This window comes from Echiichthys vipera (assembly GCF_963691815.1).
Source record: "Echiichthys vipera genome assembly, chromosome: 6".
In the NCBI taxonomy this organism is placed as follows: Eukaryota; Metazoa; Chordata; class Actinopteri; order Perciformes; family Trachinidae; genus Echiichthys; species Echiichthys vipera.
The window spans coordinates 7,754,542-7,770,459 of NC_139831.1; the positions used below are offsets into that span (position 1 = coordinate 7,754,542).

General features: G+C 42.3%; 2 protein-coding genes across 4 annotated transcripts in view; both read left to right on the forward strand.

Annotated features, from left to right (window-relative positions):
- Positions 1-4,103: 4,103 nt before the first annotated feature.
- hs6st2 (heparan sulfate 6-O-sulfotransferase 2) lies at positions 4,104-8,156 on the forward strand. Of its 2 annotated transcripts, none has more exons than XM_083915397.1 (2): positions 4,104-4,983; positions 6,593-8,156. In XM_083915397.1, the coding sequence occupies exons 1-2, from the start codon at positions 4,403-4,405 to the stop codon at positions 7,419-7,421; spliced, it is 1,410 nt and encodes a 469-aa protein (XP_083771523.1). In that variant the 5' UTR covers positions 4,104-4,402; the 3' UTR covers positions 7,422-8,156. The 2 variants fall into 2 exon arrangements, with proteins under 2 accessions (XP_083771523.1, XP_083771524.1); XM_083915398.1 differs by having other exon boundaries at positions 6,596-8,156.
- A 4,199-nt stretch (positions 8,157-12,355) lies between these two features.
- Positions 12,356-15,918, forward strand: part of mbnl3 (muscleblind-like splicing regulator 3) — a 33,736-nt gene continuing 30,173 nt past the window's right edge. For both annotated transcript variants that reach the window (XM_083915564.1, XM_083915565.1), the window contains exon 1: positions 12,356-12,647. The gene's annotated coding sequence lies outside the window, so the exon portion shown is untranslated. The remainder of the gene's footprint in view (positions 12,648-15,918) is intronic.

Consider the following 15,918-nt stretch of genomic DNA (forward strand, 5'->3'; position numbering starts at 1 on the left):
TAAAGCAGGGGCCTCGCATCGGCAGTCTTTAGTGACTTAAGTGGGCCGTTCTTCCATAGCCTTTGGGGCTATACAGTATATCCATCCCTCTATCTCTCTGTCTAACTCACAGTCTCTCTTTTTCAGACGTGCTTCCCCCTCTAGCGCATTTCTCAGGGTTTTTGATACAGTGTTTTATTGACGGATTAATAACATTTTACATTTTGACCTGTCATAGTAGATAAATGTCACAAATTCAATGTCCCTGTGAACCAGTATGCACAATACCAGGACTCTGACCTTGGATGGGATTCAGCCAACGTTCATTTTATTATTCAAACCAGTACTTTTAGTGTGGCGTCTCAAAACTCACCCTCGACATGACTGAAATAACACAAAGACATATACAACCATAACAAAGTTGGGGATGCCAATTAGTGTGATTTATAGTTTCTGTATCTGCAAACAAATCAAATTACCAGTTGAATCAGAGCGACACTATTTACCTTTTATAATATGTGTACATGTAAATGTGTGTATTATGGTTTTTTTTAATAGGAAAACACAAATAGGGTGTTTCCCTCCTACCACGTTTATGTTCTTATACCATATTTAATATGCCATCTGTCACACAGGAATATCTCTTAGTAAATAAAAGGAAATCTCTCAGAGGCAGGGCGGCACCTCTTGACATTTTTTCCCAGACTTTTATTTGTGTGATGGTATTTACGTCATCTGGCATTTCTGCTGTTTGCCAATTATCTCTGTGAAGACTCAGGAAGTCATGACAGCAAGAGAGAACAACAAATGAACATAGATGTAAAATGCAAATATGACTTTTCCTCTGCTAATGTTAGCCGTCTCTATTTCTGTTTAACTCAATGCCACTTTATGCCAAAGTTTCCCATCCTCGACATATCTGCAGAGAAAGTCGCACAGATGTGTGAAACACGATAAGTAAGATGGACAGTTAAGACTTTCAAAACGGTTGACGAAGCTGTGGTTGTAATTCAGATTGCACGTCCTCCCTGTTGCACAAAGTTGTGACAATCCGAGAGGAGTTCAAACACAAAGAGGGGGGAAAAAGGTAGCAGACTTATGGTCGTCACTTTGGATAGTTTTCCCAGAAATGAGGCAGACACGTCCCCAAGAAAACCGCATAAATTTGTGAGCATGCCCGAGGATGTCCAGTCACATAACCACCTGTCAAGACGTGTCTCCCTCTGTCTTTTATCCCCCTCACACGGCTCCGTTCTCTGCATTATTCTCATTATTCTTTCTTCACTTTGAGATTCTTTGGGAGGATGAGGGGGCGGCGAGCAGAGGACACCAACAAACGATGAAAAGCACCCGTTTATTTTCCATTTTAAATAAAGATGGAAAAGCAGAGGGAACTGCCAAGGGTATTCATTTGATCTGAAAGGAACTTCAATAAAACAAATTCCTTCGACAGCTATTTCAGTTCTTCTCCGAGAGGCATTCCCCAAACAACCTTTTGTCTTCTGTCCTGACAGCCCACAACTGTTATTCTAGCCCGTCTCCCCATTAAATCAATATATAATATTACCAAGGACGAAATTTGGTAAGCCTGACCACATGAAGCAGATACTTCTCCGTGGCTGGTGACATACTCAGCCATTTGTTTCCTGTCTTTTACCCGATCTTCTATACCAGAGTATTTAACTCCAACTATCACTTTACGTCGATATCAGGACCAGGATCACTGAATTAGCTGCCAAATATGACACATGTACAGAGAATTTGTCTTAGTGTCACTGCAGATGCTGCATCTATGAATTACATTGGGTGTCATTTTTGCACCAGTGAGCCGAACACTCTGTGGTGTTTCGCCCTTTTGATCAAGTGTGTGATTAAAAACGACCTCAGAATGTAATCGAAATTAAATTAAATACAGAATAATTTGCAAATGGGTTTGGCAAATCAGTGGGTTTGTAAAGTTAGATGATATTCATGGACACAAGTGGACTTTTACATGATGTAAGACTGCCCTCTAGTGGACGATGTGCTCATTTGCTACAAAGCAAGGGGAAAAGAACTGTCAACATCCTCGAGGAGAGTGTGTCTGCAGACCTGAGACCTGCACATTCAGACCCCCTAATGCTGGATTTCATGTGCATACGGCTTATTGTAAACGTAAGATAAGTCAAACGTTTGCTATGCTGTCAGATACAATTTCAACAAAAACCTTAATTTAAAAGTTCAAAAGTAATCCAAGCTTCACAAACAATTAGATCTTTGTGTTTTATTTATTTATTTAGTCCAAAATCTTTTTTAAAAAGTTTAAAAGTGTTCCAAGCTTGACAAAAAATTAGAGCTTGTTTTTTGATTTATTGATTTATTCAGTCCAAAATCTTTTTAAAAGTTTAAAGGTAATCCAAGTTTGACAAACAATTAGATCTTTGTGTTTTATTCATTTATTTAGTCCAGAATCTTTTTAAAAGTGTAAAAGTAATCCAAGCTTCACAAAGAATTAGATCTTGGTGTTTTATTTGGACTTTGCTCTGTCAAACAAAAAACACGAGGGGTCTGACTGTGCAGGTCTCAGGGTCTGCAGCGACACACTGTTGACATCCTTTAAGAAAAAGAGCGTCAGGATGCTCACAAATACACTGCAGAGTTGTGTGCAACACATCAGTGAGACTGTGAGGGTAGAAATCATAAACTAATGCATGAGTCATTATCATTTAATGCATAAATTAACAAATAGTATGGCTTTATGTGAATAGTTCACAATTAATAGATCATCAGTTAAGGCTGAATTCCTCTTACATAAAAGTAAACTTCTACTTTTGCCTGATGGGAATCTGAAGAAAACTCATTTTAGTTTTATTTACACTTTCACTTGGTTATCAGTTAAGTGTTAACCGTAACATTGCTATTTAAAACAGGTTTGATGATTTAATGTTGTGTATGAGGGGAGTTATCTTTTTCTACAGACCTTCAGTCTCTTCCGCAAAACTTTCTTTGCTTGGTTTTGTTTTAATCTTATTTAAAAAAGCTATAAAAGATGAGATTATGGAACTTCTCAGGTCTTTTTAATTCACTAAATACACTTTTGTTATACTGACATCAAGTGGGGAGAAGAAACCACTACAGTCCTGCCCCCTACTGTTAGCAACACTGGGCAGCAACTTAGTTCAAATGAGCTCAACTGTTTTTACATGTTTGTGATGTAAACAAATCAAAGTCAGTGTTCACACTACAACAGTATTTGTTCTAAAGGGATTATTCAAATGAGGGGGAACTTTAACACACAATTCGGCTCCTAGAGGCCACTTTAGCACGCATTTTGGCTCCTAGGGGGCACTTTAACACACAATTTAGCTCCTAGAGGGCACTTTAGCACGCATTTTGGCTCCTACAGGGCACTTTAGCACGTATTTTGGCTCCTACAGGGCACTTTAGCACGCATTTTGGCTCCTACAGGGCACTTTAGCACGCGTTTCTCAACAATATTAAGATAAAGGTTTAATATAGAGACAACTTGAGGTGGTGACATTTAGTAACAGGCTCAAATTGGATCGAATTCAATTCAGACAAAACATATAACGAAACCTACCTCTACAGTCCATGCTCTGGACAAGTCTTAAAACCCCGTCTCCCTCGGCAGTGACAGCTAAAGGATGGTCCTCACCAGCTGATTGGCGTTCAGCACGAAAATTTGACGACGCAACGTGATTGGTTTTCAAAATATAGAGCTCGCTGATATTATAAATGACGTATATGCGTCTCTACCGGGAAAATGCCGGTACTGTTTGCTGCATCAAAATGCCGAAACCCGGGATCGAACCAGGGACCTTTAGATCTTCAGTCTAACGCTCTCCCAACTGAGCTATTTCGGCGGTGAGAACTTGAGGAGACACCTATTGCCTATATTCATGTAAATGTATAAGATGACGGGCGTTTTGTTCTTAGTTGTATATAAAACAGCCACATTTCGTCTTATCGTCGAAAAGCCTCAATTAACGGTTGTGTTAACTTTGTGTTTCTACGGCTCTGGATTTTTGTGACGCGGTGACGTAATTTTGACGCCCACCGTTGTTGAGCGCAGAGGCTGCTGGGAAGAAAGGTCAAGAATCGACGGCTGCAGAGGAAGACACGGATTTAGTTTGTGCTGCGGGAAAAGATGATCGCTTTGTGAAAAAACCAACCGGTGGTGATGTGAAAACAAATAATCTACTATTTCAAATGAGACGCGCACACCTCGATGCATACTCTGCAGCCTGCATCACAATTAACCACAGTCCTGTTTCCTTAGAATCAGTCGGGTTAGCTGCAGTTAGCTGCATTGTTATTGTTTTTGCTTCACTCGGTGGCCATTAAACCCCAGACCCCCAGGTCCCCCAGCCGGGTGCAGGGGTCCGGACCGCCTGAGTGATGTTGTTTTGTCCGTCCCGGGAAGATGGATGAGAAGTCCAGCAGCAGCAGCCTCCACCGGCGCCTGATCGTCCTGCTCATGGTGTTGCTCTTTGGCGTCATTATGATCCAGTATGTGTGCCCGAGCAGGTCTGAGTGCCAGATGCTGCACCGGCTGGGGTCCTGGTTCAAGGACGGCGGCGGCGCAACTGGTTCCCGGAGCGGTGGCGGTGACATCCAGGACGGGCTCCAGAAGGATCCGTACATCGCAGAGGACGGAGCTCTGGTGCGCTTCGTCCCTCGCTTTAATTTCACCAGAGCCGATTTAAACCGCGTTGTGGACTTCAACATCAAAGGGGACGATGTGATCGTTTTCCTGCACATCCAGAAAACCGGGGGCACGACGTTTGGTCGACACCTGGTGCGGAATATCCAGCTGGAGAGGCCCTGCGAGTGCCACGCAGGTCAGAAGAAGTGTACCTGTTACCGGCCGGGTAAAAAGGAAACCTGGCTCTTCTCCCGGTTCTCCACCGGCTGGAGCTGCGGGCTCCACGCCGACTGGACTGAGCTGACCAGCTGCGTCCCGTCACGCATGGACTCCCGAGAGGCTCCCGAGAGCCTGCCCAGGTTGGTGTGAAGGATGAGTGGGGTGGGAGGGTGTCACAGCAGATAAAGTGATCTACTGCAGGGGTGTGCAACATTTTTAAACCAAGGACCCCTTAGCTGGAAGAGAGATGAAGCGGGGACCCCCTACTGCAAATATTATATTAAACCGGGCCTAACAGGGCGGACTAAAGCCTGTACACACAGCTTTTCACAGTGCATACTATACTAAGATATTACCATGATCATTATTGACATATTCATATATTTATACATCATTTGTTAACGTTAAACATACATGATGAAGGCACATTGAGTCCTTCAGCTCAACTGCATCTGTGCATGTCTACCTTAGTGCCTTTAAGCCAATAAGCCTATCACCAAGGTTGTGGGAATGTATTTATTTATTTATTTATTCACACATTTGTCTTTCCTAGTAATATGTTGCCTTAATATTAATGTATATTTCCAGACATATTTTTAAGAGTATTACAACCTTTCAACATAACATATGCTGTATGTTACAACTGTGAATATAGTGTATATTTAACGGCACACTCTAACCTGACCTCTTTAAAGCTGAAACAGTTGTGATTTAGCTTTTCACCTTCACGCTGAGTGTGAATGTGCACTCGGAGGAAGTTGTTACACTGCAAGCAGGTGGTTAAAATCTGGTTCTAACATAATATTTGCTTTTTCACAAAGTGCATAAGTCTACACTTGAAAAGATAATCATTAAAAAAAGTTATTTTTTTGCTAAACGTTCCTTAAACCTAATGCACAAGCACCTTTCATGCAGGAGATTTAAAACAATTAATTCAGGTTGAATATGGAGAATGAGCAGAACACCGCCATCTAGTGTCTCGAGATCGTAGGCGCAACGATAAACAATAATTCAAACAGTTGGGTTGCCAGGTTGGGTCAGGAGACCAGAGTCTGTTTGAGCCTGTTTGAACCCGTCCTCTCCGGAAAATCACACCATAAAAACAAGTATTAGAGGAGTTTGGCTGACAGTTAGCGTTAGCCGTTACAGCTAAGTAAACATGAAAGTTAGCTTCCCGATCAAGTAGAAACGTAGCCATTTCAGCGTGCGTTTTCATGCTGTTGAACTCCTTTCTCTCAGTCCATGGAGTGAATGCTTGGCCTATACTGACTCTGGTTTTCGCCCGTCTCCGGTCACTCAGCTGCTGGGACAAATAAGCAGCTGCAGGATTGGCAAACTCCATTTCACCCAGTGGCAGCCTACAGTAGCTGCACTGAACAACAGACAACCCTGGCAACCCGCAACGCAACAACACTATTGGCTGGTAAAATGGAAACAGAACGTGACAGAAAGTCAGTGTCAAACCCGTTAAAACAATGTAAATATTAATTCAGACTAAATATGTTTTCTGGAAAGGCAATACTTTTATTCTGTACCCCTCAAAATGACCTTTTAATAACGATTCTACATATTCAACCTTTAACCCAATCTATTCTCCAAGCATTATGATGAGTACATCAAATAATGAAAAGATTAATTAAACAAAACAGTTGCAGCACCAGGCTGAGTTCAAACAGACGAATAAATCACAGTGACACCCAGAGGCTACTTGAACTGGCTCATTACCTTATGTCTTCTCTCTCTCTCCAGTAGGAACTATTATTATATAACCATCTTAAGAGACCCAGTGTCTCGCTACCTGAGCGAGTGGCGTCACGTGCAGCGCGGTGCTACGTGGAGAGCCTCCCTACACGTGTGCGACGGCCGTTCACCAACGCTGTCTGAGCTGCCGAGCTGTTACTCAGGAGACGACTGGTCAGGTTGCTCCCTGCAGGAGTTCATGAACTGCCCCTACAACCTGGCCAACAACCGGCAAACCCGCATGCTGGCCGATCTCAGCCTGGTGGGATGCTACAACGTCTCCACGATGACCGAGGACGAGCGCTGGGCACTGCTTCTGGAGAGCGCCAAACGTAACCTACGCGGCATGGCCTTCTTCGGGCTGACCGAATACCAGCGTAAGACCCAGTATCTGTTCGAGCGCACCTTCAACCTGGAGTTCATCGCGCCCTTCACTCAGCTCAACGGCACGCGCGCCTCCACCGTGGAGGTCCCGTCTGAGACGCAGTACAGGATCCTGCAGCTAAACCGATGGGACGAGGAGCTGTACGAGTACGCCCGTGACCTATTCCTGCAGCGTTTCCAGGTGGCGAGGCAGCAGGAGCGCAGGCAGGCCAGGGCGAGGCGGCAGCAGGAGAGGAGGCGGCTCCGCGGGAGGCTCACGACGAAGCAAGGGAGGCAGCTGAAGCCCACAGAAACACCCCGTGAGCCTGTGAGCCGCTCTGTAGTAACGGAGGAGCAGCTGAGGGGAAAGGCTGGCGGAGACAGTGTGGAGTCCGAAGTGCTTCTCCCAGACTGGTGGGATCTGGACGAGAACGGCACCGTGGAGGATTATACGGACAATGTGGAGCAGTGGTAGTGACGAGAACAAGCAGTGGGGTGTCTTAATACTAAGTGTGCCAAGTTCTGCCTTGTCTGTTATTAATGAGGGTTATCTTTTTTTGTATATGCCTCTTTGTTTTCTCCCACACCATGAACAAAAGACACACGTATTTATTGATGCTGATTGTATTTCTTTGCCACAACGGACATTTATCATTAATACATTTCCTCGACGGAAAGAAAGGCTGGCGTACCTCCCGGTGACATCTTTTACCTCCTGACTTTAAACACATCTTGTGATGTAGCCTAGGAGAAGGGGGTGATTTTTTAATTTTTTGTCTTTGTCAAAAAAGAACAAGCCCCGCTGGTGTCAGTCAAAAAAAAAAAGCAGTGTACTAAACCGAGGGATTATTAAGCGTGGCAGCCTACGGATATGACGTCAGCTACTTCATCGTTAATGAAAGGTGCGTTTGACGTGACAACCACAATAAATGCAACATTAAGTAAGCAGTCAATGTGCAGAGTTAAACACATTAACTTAGCATTAACTGTGAGGCTACTCATGAACATTGAGACCCAGGACTTCCCCACTGGCCTGGGAACGCCTCAGGATCCCCCAGTTAGAGCTGGTTGATGTGGCCCGGGAAAGGGAAGTTTGGGGTCCCCTGCTAAAGCTGCTGCCTCCACGACCCGACCCTGGATAAGAGGCTGAAGAAGAGATGAGATGAGATGACATTGACTTACCTGTGAGGTGGTTATTTACAACTTTATTTGCATATTTTCACAAATATCATAACATAAACATTTGTAAAAATGATTTTAAGACCATCCGATTTATTGATAATATGAAATATATCTACCGCTGATGTAATACAAGATTTTTTACGGAAACATAATAATATAGCTCACTTTTTTATCTCATTTCTTTGTATGTATTTATGCTTTGTTTATTGTTTACTGCCTTTTTATTTTATTGTGTATTTAAGTCCTCTCTCATATTTAAGTTTACTCATGTTATTTCATTATAATTTAAGATTATAATGTTCACTGAAAGGAGAAATTACTGCCTTATGTTTACATATTTTTTTAAATTTTGAGTACAATGCTGAAATGTTATACATATGTTTGTTTGTGTTTGTGAAAATATGCAAATCAAGTTGTAAAAAAAGAAAAAAGACACAGGTAAGTCAATGTATCAGTGTTTACGCGTAGCCTTACAGTTAATGCTATATTGTGTTTAACTCTGTACATTGACTGAATTCATAACGTTGCATTTATTGTGAAGTAGCTGACGTCATGTCCGTAGGCGCGGGTTGCCAATAATATAATATAATATAATATAATATATATAATAATCCGTTCCCTCAGTTTAGTCCATGGCTTTTTGTCCTTGTCTGACACCAGGGGGCCTCCGTACCAATGTAATACTTGTTCCTATAAATAATAAGCTACTGTTTGTGAATTACAATCTATGTTTGCCAAACTGTCGACTTGTCTGAAATGCGTACATTTTTAAATGTACCTGTGTTTTTAAGTGTCTTTTAAGTAACAAAAGGAGTTTCCATAGATACCTCATTGTGTAGCATTAACTGCTGATGTTGTAATATGACTGAATGTGTCCCAAGTCTCATTTTTTGATATAAAAAAATGATTTTACATTCACTGAACTATTCTATTCTTGTCCTACTTGATGATGTCCTTCTGTCTGATCATGTGCACGAAAGACAGGCATGTTTTTTCAGTATTGTGTTGCACCTGCAAACCTCTGGAAAACCAGAAGGGGGCGCGGGAATAGTTTTAATGAACTTCCTGGGTGGAGATACTGAAGTAGTACTTGACACCACAGCTTATTCTTGCATTGGACTGGTTATGATTTAAACCATATTTTCAGTGCGACCCACAGGGGGTTTAATAGAGGGACCGGCTGTGAAAGCTGCTTCTAGATGTTGAAGAATTATTCAGGAGTAAACTGACATTTTTCAAGACTTTATGGGGGTTAAAAGATTGTTAAAAGGAGGCGTTCCTTTTGGTTCAGTACAGCTGCATGGCAGAGATGTTTGGAAGTGACAACAGTGTTGGCTGCCATTTTACCAAAATATATAAACCAAGTTGTAGTCCTATCTCATCTCATCTCATCTCCAACCTCTTATCCGGGGTCGGGTCGCGGGGGCAGAAGCTTTAGCAGGGGACCCCAAACTTCCCTTTCCCGGGCCACATTAACCAGCTCTAACTGGGGGATCCTGAGGCGTTCCCAGGCCAGTGTGGAGATATAATCTCTCCACCTGGTCCTGGGTCTTCCCCGAGGCCTCCTCCCAGCTGGATGTGCCTGGAGCACCTCCCTAAGGAGGCGCCCAGGGTTCATCCTCACTAGATGATCCTGAAACACCTCAACTGGCTCCTTTCAACGCAAAGGAGCAGCGGCTCTACTCCGAGTTCCTCACGGATGCTGAACTTCTCCCCCTCTCTCTAAGGGAGACTCCAGCCCCCCTCCTGAGGAAACCCATTTCGGCCGCTTGTACCCGCGACCAAGTTGTAGAGTATATTTAAATTTGAACTGACGATGAAAAACTTGAATTCAAAAATTAACGGCAAAAAAATCTGAAAGCTCAAAAAGAACGTACGTATAAACCATACATTATTATTACAGTCACACTATTGTCCTTGGTAGGGAAGCACCCGTACTGCCCTTCTAACGTAATTTCCTGAAAAACCCCACCTTCATTTCCTGTTTGGGGTCAACTGTAGATTTCCACCATATATACATGTATATCTTTATATCCAGTCTGTATGACCTGCTACCTGGAACATGCTTTGTGGGAAATTGGACAGGACCTTAGAGTAGATACTGTCTTAAATATCTGATTTCAGCTAAATCACCTGGCATAGAGTATGCAATTAACTCATTTAATATGCGTTTGGTCTCAGGCCGGTTTTATTGTGAAAAAAAATTACTCAATGTACGAAGTAAAAAAGAATGACTAAAACATGCTGGAAATTTTATTGTGATTTATACACAATAAAATATCAGTTAAAAGAGTAAGATTTTGTGAATATATCACCGCCTTTGTTTAAAATGTTATTTGGAATTTGCGTTTATAGTGTAATTCAGGCGCAAAACTATCCCATGGTCTTTTTGGTCACTTACATACGTCGAATAAGCCAAAGAGACAGTTTTTTACGTGTATGAAAGGAGAAATACGGTAGAGTCGCTAACAGCCGGACGTGGCTAACACTGATCAGCTCGGGGCAGCATGGTGAAGACATTGAAACGTCTTTTTTAACCACTAATATGATCAAAATAACACCGAACCTCTGCCGCAGCATGAGAAGCACTGACACTGAAACGCACAGTTTGAGGCAAATGTTAACTTGTGCGTAAGCAAGATGTTTTTTTGTCTTTTTTTGGTAATTTATCAGCTGAGTCCTGTAAATCGAGACACTACAGAATCAGAATCAAAAACACTTTAATAATCCCCAGGGTGAAATTATTTTTGTTACAAAACTCCAGATATGCAAACAAGAAATATTATACAGAATATAATTATATTATATAATTATATTATACATAAACATATATTAGAAAAAAAACTTCTAATTTAAATATACAGAAATGAATATTTAGAAGTAAATACATTCAAGATCAAAGATTGTCTGTGGTTGAGTCTGAATAACAGACTTGGACTGCAGCTCTGATGACAAACTGCTGTTGAAACTTGTCAGTGTCATAAGAAAAACATCATGATGAAAATAATGTTTTCTGTAACGGGGACGGGACTAGATCAGCTTTTGCTTCATGTGAATTGTATTATTTAAACTAAGATAATGTGTGATTATGATTGATCTAACTGACATGTCTGAAATAAACAAACAAACAAATAAATAAATAAGCGTCCCTACACAGAAAACAAAGCACCAATGGGCTCCTTCCTTTTGGATTGAGTTTGGTAATCCACTTGAATGGACTTTACTATGAGAGGAGCTGGTACAGGAGCCAGTAGGTAAGTCTTTCAAAACACTTGTTTAATAAACTCTGGGTTCACCAACTACATTGTTGGTGCTTCAGTTAATGTGTCAGGACCCTTCTCATGCTGCTGCAGAGGTTTGATGTTATTTTGAGCAGTATTAGTGGTTAAAAAAGCCGTTTTAATATCTTCACCGTGCTGCTCCGAGCTAATCTGTGTTAGCCACGCCCGGCTGTTAGCGACTCTCCCGGGTTTCTCCATTAATAGTTCATACTTTAAATAAAACGGTCTCCATGGCTTATTTGATGTGCGTAAGTGCCGAAAAAGACCACTTTAACATCACGCTGACATTGAAGTTGCATTCAAATTTTGAAAAAAACGCCCTTGTTATGTGCCATTTTAAACATAACTGCTGCTATGCTAAGATTTCAATGCAGTTCAACAGCTAGTTAGACTTTAAATAATAATAATAATACTAAGTTAATTTGATATAGTACATTTTACAGACAAAGTCACAAAGTGCTTTACAAAAAATAAAATAAATACAAAAATGAGACAGAGGGGGAAATGAGCAAGCAAGAAATAAATACTAATGTACATAAAATTAGACTTAAAAACACCAAATTACAAAAATGAGACAAAATTACATATTTAAAACTACACACTGTTGAGTTTATGTGTTTTTTTGGGGGGGGGGGCTAACGTTTAAATCTGACCTGGTTGTCAGGGCAACACCTCTGTTAGTCTGTAACCGCCTTTTGTTGGTGTGATCTTAAGCAGACATACCTGTCGCGTCGGTTATAACGCCGCCTTACCTGAGGCGTGCTTATGGCGGCCGTGATAACCTACCGTGACTTTGATTTCCCCCCTAATCATGTTATCTAATAAAGCAAAAAGCAAACACACGCTCCCAACTCCTCCCTCACCATTTTGCCCTGCCTCTGATTTTTTCCTTTTTTTTCAAATGTGCTTTTCTGCTCTCGGGAGCTCCGTCACTGTTGCAGCCCGAGCACATTTGAGTTGCAGCAAACATTTCAGCAGCTGCCACCCAGCCAGACCCCGCTTCTTTCTTTCTTTCTTTCTCTCTTTCTTTCTCTCACTCCGCGGAATTAACACGTTTTTTTATTCTTATTATCACTACTTGCTTTTAATCCCGCCGATAACGCGCTTTTACTTCTTATTCCCCTTTCACTTCCAGACAACACTGACTGTATCAGACTGAGAGACTCCGTCTGTGCGGGAGAATAACCATCAAACCAACGACATTCATTCAGGAGAAGACCTCGGACTATAATAAACAGGTAAGAGGCGGAGCGCTCTGGCGCAGTTTGCAGCGATATTACTATTTAATCCGTGTTGCGGTTAAAAAAAATGCCTCTTCATGCACTCTGCGTGGTGCGTGGACGCTCAAAGCTGCCTTTGTTATTGTTAATGACACGCGTAACTGCGGCGTTACAACAGCAATAACATGTATATTTGACGTGCATTTGGACGGGTCTGCAGAGAGCTGACTGCTGCGCTTTGTGTGGCTACAAATTATGCTTGTTTTTATTTCAGTGCGTGTGTGTGTGTGTGTGCGTGCATGCGTGTGTGTGTGTGCGTGTGTGTGTGTGTGCGTGTGTGTGTGAGCGAGAGAGAGAGCTCTGCACACAAGGTTAAATGCAATATGCATGCCTTCTATTTGATGTCTCTCTAGTGTTTAAAGCTTCAAGTGCAAGTTGTTTTTTGTTGTCATGCCAGAGAGCAAAGGGTAAAAAATATAATGTGCATTTACTGAAATGACTTTCTGAGTCTCTCTGTTTGCTGTAATAGTATATTTAATTCCATTACAGTTGGCAGAAGTGAAGAGCACCTGCAGTTTCCTTTCTGGTTGTCTATCTGTACAGGGTTTTGCAGCCACCGCACCGCACTGCATGCAGGGAGGTTGAGTCTTGTCCTTGTTTACCCTTAAGGGGTCAGACAGTCCAGCCACCATAGCATACTGTGTTGCCACTACTCACCTACAGTACATACATATATTGCACGTACCTCACATAGGCGCATTGCAATCATCTTGGCTCATTTAACAAAACAGCCAGTCGAGACAAGTTCACGCTCCCTTCAGGCTGTGGACTCTGCACCTGTCTAGCTAGTTCTTCTTTACTTAATATAAACACTGATAAACTGGCACACATGAGCATGCAGTCACATTTCCCACAGAACCTGTTCTCATTTCCCCTCCGACACAGACGCACAGTAACTACCTCCAACCTTTATGGCGCAAATAAAACAATAACAAATCAAAAAAGTGTTAGGATTACGACACGTTATTGGTTCAGCTATGATATCTAAATATTCCACGCAGTTAACTTTTATGATCTCAACCCAAGGGATGTGAAACTCCCAGCCCACAAAACGAAAGCTCCAGGGCCTACGCATTATTCAGCCTCTTTAAAAGCGAATTAAAAGTGCAACGGGGAAGTTAAACTGCAAGTATTTCATGTTTTGTGCAGGCTGCGTCGTCCTGCAGGCTTGTTGTGTGTTTGCTTGAATGCGGACTGTGGTGCTTTAATGAGCTGAAAGGATTACTGATACTTAACCTAATTACTTTGCTCCCTCCTTCCAGGCTGCTAGCTTTCACTCTCATTATGATTTATGGATCTTCCACCTTGGGCCTTTTTAATCAATCACCTTGTCATCGTGTTCTGTGCTCGTCCTTGTCGCCGTATGAACTGTAACGATCATAGTCGGCGTGGTGCTGTGAATTCACCGAGCTTTTGGGAATGGGGAAATTCCACATTTTAGAAAAAACAAAAAACTCTCACAGGAAATTCACAGATTCTTGTGTGAAACCAAGTGACTCACAGAAAAACGAGCCAGTGTTTTGTTTTGTTTTTGATGTATGAACGCTAAAACCACTCGGTGTGTTTCCCCAGTTAATGAAACAATGAACCCTGTAGTTTTATTATCTTTTTGTTCTTTAATCACCCCAAATCTAGCTTTTTTTCTAGTTTTAAACCCTGCTGTATAAGCCACACATTCATGCATTCTCATAGTAACATGGAGAGAGTGGGACCTATACTGCAGCCAGCCACCAGGGGTCGATCCCATTGCTTTGGCTTCACTTGCGGTCTATCCTGTCTTTAAGATGCATGTAACGCCCTGTGAGTCTTTTGCTTTCCTATCAATGAAAAGGTGTCTCATTGAAGGCAGAAGTGATCGTAAAAGATTAACAGCTTTGGCCGTTGTTGTTTGTTTTTGCAAGACGGACCCGGAAGTAGTATTTCGAGAGGTTGTTACATGACACACCCAGTTCAGACCAAAGATTCGTGACGAGATGAAACAGTTTCAGAACGTTGCAGGTGAAAGTTGCAGCAGCGTGAACCGACCTGTCTCGTCTGGATTCAAACTGGCGGATGTTATCGCCTGCGATTCAGCTCAGTCAAAACGTCAGCAGCTGGTTTTAGAACACGTCATCTTTTTCAACAGTCAATTAAATCTTAGCAAAGTCCACTGGTCGAGTTGCTTACAAACTGTCAGCTGGTTTAAAAAGGTTGTTTTGGACAGAGGGTCAACTAGCGTGTTTGAGAGAGAGAGCGAGCTATACCAATCCAGAACAAAGCAGTGAATCAGGAAACAAAATGTTATTTTTGCCGTTTTATCACAACTAGAAATGCACCTGTAGCGAGTATCTCACTTTCTCTGTCCTCATTTATAATTTATAATGCTACAAATTATATCCAGCCCCGGAAAAAAGCCTGGAAACACGGAGTTCAGACCGGAAGTACAGAGAGGCGTTGCTATGGAGATGATACACCGTCTCGCCTCGTCTCACTGGTGTGAACTTGCAGGCTTCAGAACGTTGCAGACCTGAACGTTGCAAAAAGTGGCAACTTTCAACTTGTCTCGTTGCACATCTTTGGTCTGAACTGGGCTTTAAAGACCAGATGGTTGGATCATGTAACTCATGTTCGAGAATTGTATCTGTAGACCTTTTCTTAATGGAATTCAATTGCTAGGCAACAGCCTTGGTCCTTGTTAACTTCCTGTCAGTTAATGTTGTTCACATTACATTACAACAGGAAATAAACTGGGACACATCAGAATGTCTGTGTTTACAACTGTGAAATGGTGTATTCGACTCAAAACCCGTCTCACACGTATCCTCCCAAACTCAGGGCTAACCCTGCTCCGGAGCAGGACCAGAAAGCTCTCGCCTAAAGTCAGGGTTAGCCCACTTGGATTGTGCCATTGTGAACACTTTCTTAGCTGCAGGTTAACAGCTTCTTTAGCCTGGGGTTAATTGCAGCCTGAAAAGCCTGAACACTTTACGTTCACACATATCACACAAGTGCAGTGTCAGTTCAAAACAAGCCTGTTCACAACAAGCTAATTGCTTTGACTCCGGTATTGCTGCTTGCAGGTTTCTCGAGAACCCCTCATCCAAACAACTTCACTCTCAACACTGAGGCTTCTTGGGTCCTGAGCATTAAACCTGCTATGACATAGTTGCATCCCCAAGCACTACTGGAATATACGTATGGCGTCTTTGCTATCAGCTAGCTATTTGGGACCAGGCTATTTCCAGGAACA

Excerpts from the sequence above, each read along its gene's own strand:
- hs6st2 (XM_083915397.1), top strand. The coding sequence starts at position 4,403 with ATGGATGAGAAGTCCAGCAGCAGCAGCCTCCACCGGCGCCTGATCGTC. Across the intron at positions 4,984-6,592 it reads GCTCCCGAGAGCCTGCCCAG|TAGGAACTATTATTATATAA; the intron begins GTTGGTGTGAAG and ends CTCTCTCTCCAG.